Source organism: Rhincodon typus, chromosome 22 (assembly GCF_021869965.1).
Source record: "Rhincodon typus isolate 14 chromosome 22, sRhiTyp1.1, whole genome shotgun sequence".
In the NCBI taxonomy this organism is placed as follows: Eukaryota; Metazoa; Chordata; class Chondrichthyes; order Orectolobiformes; family Rhincodontidae; genus Rhincodon; species Rhincodon typus.
The window spans coordinates 47,678,127-47,683,338 of record NC_063353.1 but is presented as its reverse complement, the minus strand read 5'-3'; the positions used below and the strand labels follow the sequence as shown (position 1 = coordinate 47,683,338).

Here is a 5,212-nt window from a genome sequence, read left to right as displayed (position 1 = left end):
ATGGAGACAGAGAGGTCCAGGAAGGGGAGAGAGGTGTTAGAGATGGTCCAGGTAAACTTAAGGTTGGGGTGGAAGGTGCTAGTGAAGTAGATGAACTGTTCGAGCTCCTCGTGGGAGCACGAGGCGGCGCCGATCCAGTCGTCAATGTAACAGAGGAAGAGGTGGGGTTTAGGGCCGGTTTAGGTACGGAAGAGGGATTGTTCCACGTAACCTGCAAAGAGGCAGGCATAGCTTGGGCCCATGCGGGTACCCATGGCTTCCCCCTTTGTCAGTAGGAAGTGGGAGGAATTGAAAGAGAAGTTGTTGAGGGTGAGGACGAGTTCGGCTAAGTGGATGAGGGTGTCAGTGGAGGGGGACTGGTCGGGCCTGCGGGACAGGAAGAAGGGGAGGGCCTTTAGGCCAAGGGCATGGGGAATGCAGGTGTATAGGGACTGGACGTCCATGGTAAAGATGAGGTGTTGGGGACCGGGGAATTGGAAGTTCTGGAGGAGGTGGAGGGCGTGGGTGGTGTCACGGACATAGGTAGGGAGTTCTTGGACCAAGGGAGAGAAAATGGAGTCCAGATAGTTGGAGATCAGTTCGGTGGGGCAGGAGCAGGCGGAGACAATGGGTTGACCAGGGCATTCAGGTTTGTGGATTTTGGGAAGGAGATAGAAGCGGGCAGTGCGAGGTTGGGGAACGATGAGGTTGGAGGCCGTGGGTGGGAGGTCACCTAAGGTGATGAGGTTGTGGATGGTTTGGGAGATGATGGTTTGGTGCTCAGGGGTGGGGTCATGATCAAGGGGGCGGTAGGAGGAGGTGTCGGAGAGTTGGCGTCTGGCCTTGGCGATGTAGAGGTCAGTGCGCCATACTACAACTGCGCCTCCCTTGTCCGTGGGTTTTATGGTGAGGTTGGGATTGGAGCGGAGGGAGCGGAGGGCTGCACGTTCTGCGGGGGAGAGGTTGGAGTGGGTGAGAGGGGTGGACAGGTTGAGGCGATTAGTGTCTCTGCGGCAGTTGGAGATGAAGAGGTCGAGGGAGGGTAGGAGGCCTTGGGGTGGTGTCCAGGAGGACGGGGTGTGTTGGAAGTGGGAGAAGGGGTCAGTAGAGGGAGGGTTAGGTTCACGGTTGAAGAAGTAAGCGTGGAGGCGGAGGCGGCGGAAAAACTGCTCTATGTCCAAGCGTGAGCGGTATTCGTTGATCTGTGGGTGGAGGGGGACAAAGGTGAGCTGTTTACTGAGGACTGACCATTCCATTGACTCCGTCTACACTTCCTGCTACAGCAGGAAAGCAGCCAACATCAAAGATCCCTCCCACTCTCTTCCATCAAGCAGAAGATACAAAAGTTTGAAAGCACATACCAACAGATTCAAGAACAGCTTCTTCCTCACTGTTATCAGACTCATGAATGGACCTCTCATATGTTAGAGTTGATCTTTCTCTGCACCTTCTCTGTAGCTGTAAAACTATATTCTGCATTCTGTTGAATTACCCTGACGTACTTATGTAAAGTATGGTTTGTCTGGTTAGCACGCAACACTTTTCACTGTATCTTGGTACATGTGACAATAACAAATCAAACCAATTCAAAACCATAAACTATCATACAATAATTAGAGTGAAAGCAGATGGCTAACACAAGATACGTAACCCAGGTATATCACCTCTCTAGACCCTGAGAAGGTATTCCCTGCCAAGATCACTTTAAAAATGAAAGTGGGACAGTACCTGCATTCCAATCGTCGTTTCAGGGCAGGAGCTCTTAATCCTTTCATATGATCTGGAAAAAAGATAGAAATTGGTGATTCAGCAATTCTTTACAAAATTGTAGGCTGTCGCTCTTCTATTCGAACTGAAGTAATTTTAGGCATGTGATCAGCATTAATAGAATCCTTTGACTAAAACCAATGTGCAATTTGCCTTGATTTTCTCTGTCTTACACGCACTTCAGAAACCTAAAAAAGACAGTATTTAAATGTTTCTACCAGGTTGTAATTCATCACTGCTGTGCAATAAGAATGTTTCAATATAGATGGGATCTGCTTATGCATCACATGTTAGAGCATCAGAAACAGAATTTCATCCAGGGTAGTAAGTGTCAAAGCCTGTCCATCACCTACAAGGCACAAATCAAGAACGTGATGGAATTCTCCCTACTTGCCTCGACAATTGCAACACGTTTGACACCATTCAGGACAAAGGTGCCCACTGATTGGCAGCACATCCACCTTCAACATTCATTCCCTTCACCTCCAAAACAGAGTAACACTAATGTGTACCAACTACAAGATGCACTGCAGCAATTCACCAAGGCTCCTTTGAAAGCACTTTCCAAACCCATAACCATTACCACCTAAAATCCATCTCAACCATCTCAAAAAGCACCAGGTGCATGGAAACACCAACATCTGAAAGTTCTCCTCCGAGCCACATACCCTGCCAACTTTGATCAATATTACTGTTCCTTCATAGTTGTTGGGTCAAAGCTCTTGAACTCCCTTCCTAACTCACCACCATACTGAAAACCAGAACAGACTGAAACAAAAAATAAGCCTGCAGATGCTGAAAATCTGAAATAAAAACAAAAAAAAAACAAAATGGCTGGAGAAACTCAGTAGGTCAGGCAGCATCTCTGGAGTGAAATAAGTGTTAGCGTTTTAGGTCAATAACTTTTCAGTTGATGAAAAGGAAGAGATTTAAGTGTTTTTTAATGAAATGGGCAGAAGATCTGGGCAAAGCTCTATGATAGGGAGGCTGCCAAACAGCACTCTTGGTCAGTTCAATTCAAATCCAAAGACAACCCGGGAGCAGGCCTCAGCAATTCCAAGTCCAATCCATTAACACACAATTATTAATTAGCAAACCCAAATCCTTAGAGGCAAGCAATCACCTCCTGATTTGCTGAGTTTAAAGTGATTAGCCAGTCTGCAGAGGTGAAATTCCTCTGGAACGTGCAACATTGTTTGGGTCCACAGCTACATATATGGGCATGTACTCAGGCACCTCAGATCAAGATTAAACCTGTTAAACAGACCACCCTCATTGTGGATGCTCATATGCTTGCCAATCAATTAGTGTATTTTTTAAAAAAATCATGGAATAAGGGCATCACTGACGAGGCTGCATTTATTGCCTATTCCTAATTGCCTGGGGAGCAGTTAAGAGTCAACCACATTGCTGTGGGTCTGGAGTCACATGTAGGCCAGACCAAGTAACAGCAGCAGATTTCCTTCCTTAAGAGACATTAGTGATTTAGATGTGTTTTTACAACAAACAATACCATGGTCAATATTAGGCTAGCTTTTTATTGACTTCTGCCATGATGGGATTCAAAAATCAAATATCATCCAGGGTTCTGGATTATGAACAAAACCCAACTACTGGAGAAACTCAGCAGGTCAGGCTACATCTCTAGACAGAGAAAGAGGGTTAACATTTTAAATCCAGTGACCCTTTGAAGGACATTGAACAAAATGTTAACTTTCTTTCGCTCTCCACAGATGCTGCCAGACCTGCCGAGTTTCTCCAGCACTTTGTTTTTACTTCAGATTTCCAGCATCCAAAGTTTGTGTTTATTTTATTGTTCTGGAATACTAATCCAGTGACACTACCATTACACAGAAAGCTAGAATATAGCAGTAGCAAAGTAATCAGGAAGCTAACGGAATGTCAGCTTTTATTTCAAGGTAAGAATAAGGGAGTCTTACTGGGACTGTACATGATGCTGGAAAGACCACATTTGTAGTAGTGAGAGCAGTTTTGGTCCTTATATTTTGGGGTAAGATATCATTTAATTGGAGGCAGTTCAGAGAATGTTCACCAGGATGATCTCTGGTATGGAGGGACTGTCTTATAAGCAGGAGGTTAAACAACTGGGACTCTACTCACGAGAGTTTAGAAGAACGAGAGGTGATCTTTTTGAAACATATAGGATTCTTAAGGGGATTGATAGTGTAAATGTTCAGAGGATATTCCTCCTCACAGGAGAGCCTGGGGCAAGAGGGCTGTCACAAGTTTAAGATTGAGTGAAGGTGGAATTTCTTAGAGGGTTGAGAATCTTTGGAATTCCAAAGTTTTTTTACACAGAGGGTGGTGGGTGCCTGGAACTCGCTGCCAGGGGAGTAGTGGAAGCAGATGCTATAGCGACTTTTAAAGGGCATCTTGACAAATATATGAATAGGATGGGAATAGAGGGATATGGTCCCCAGAAGGGTAGGGGGTATTAGTTGTGATGGGCAGCATATCGGTGCGGGCTTGGAGGGCCGAAGGGGCTGTTCCTATGCTGTAATTTTCTTTGTTCTTTGCTCCTGAAGAGTGTGAGATCAGCTATGTCATTATTAAATAGTAGAGCTGGTTCAAGGGGCAGAATGGCCTTGTAACCAGGAACCGGTTAGTGCTAATTCACCAGCATTCACATCCAGCCCCCAGGGATGTATTTTTAGCTCCTGCAGTTTTTAAACCTACTTTTTCTGGCCTTCAGGCGTCTGCATCATTTGGATAGAGTATATCAGGGGAATTAGAAACACTACAAAACGAAGCAAATGATCCTGCCAGCAGACTGAATTCAGAAAGGAACTGATACGAGTCGGAAAGAGGGACCCTGCGGAATCCCAGTCCCAACACTGAATCTCCAACTTGCCAGTGTGACCTCTCCCCATACCCCAAGCCAAACTTCATCATTGGATTGTGACAGGAACCAGCCCTGTCTCAATGCCCGGACTCTCAGTGGGAAAGGGAGGTCAACCCTGGCAGTATGTGAGGGCTGCGAAACAGAACCACACACACACACACACAACGATGTGTGGCTGATTTCTCGAGTCAGCTCTGTCACTCCCTGAGCGAACTGCCCTTTGCAACAAAATAAAGAACTGCAGGAGCAGGAGATGAGAAACACAGAAATTACTGGAGAAACTTAGCAGATCTGGCAGCATCCCTGGAGAGAGAAACAGAGTGAATGTTTCGAGGCTAGTGACTCTTTTTCAAAACAGTATGTATGGTTCAGCAATTACTCACTGGCCTCCTGCCTCCTTCCTCCTTCCCCCAACCCCCGAATCCGTTTCAAAGAGGACTCTCCCACCTTTATGACAGTGCGACAAGAAATAAGCCTTAGCCAGCAGATTGTCTCTGTCAAATCTATCGATGGAGACGTTGGGGTATTCATGCATGCGGCCCTGGAACGAACTCATTGCTGCTTCTTGTCGGCAACACAGCGTCCCCCCGCAAGTGGTTACAA

General features: G+C 46.2%; 1 protein-coding gene across 1 annotated transcript in view; it reads right to left on the bottom strand.

The window, feature by feature from the left end:
- The window catches only part of dclre1c (DNA cross-link repair 1C, PSO2 homolog (S. cerevisiae)), a 35,012-nt gene extending 29,800 nt beyond the window's left edge, over window positions 1-5,212 (bottom strand). Inside the window, exons 1-2 of the mRNA XM_020521369.2 lie at window positions 5,057-5,212; window positions 1,708-1,759 (exon numbers count right to left, since the gene is read on the bottom strand). Coding sequence (XP_020376958.2) covers window positions 1,708-1,759; window positions 5,057-5,165 — 161 coding nt within the window. The 5' untranslated portion in view covers window positions 5,166-5,212. The remainder of the gene's footprint in view (window positions 1-1,707; window positions 1,760-5,056) is intronic.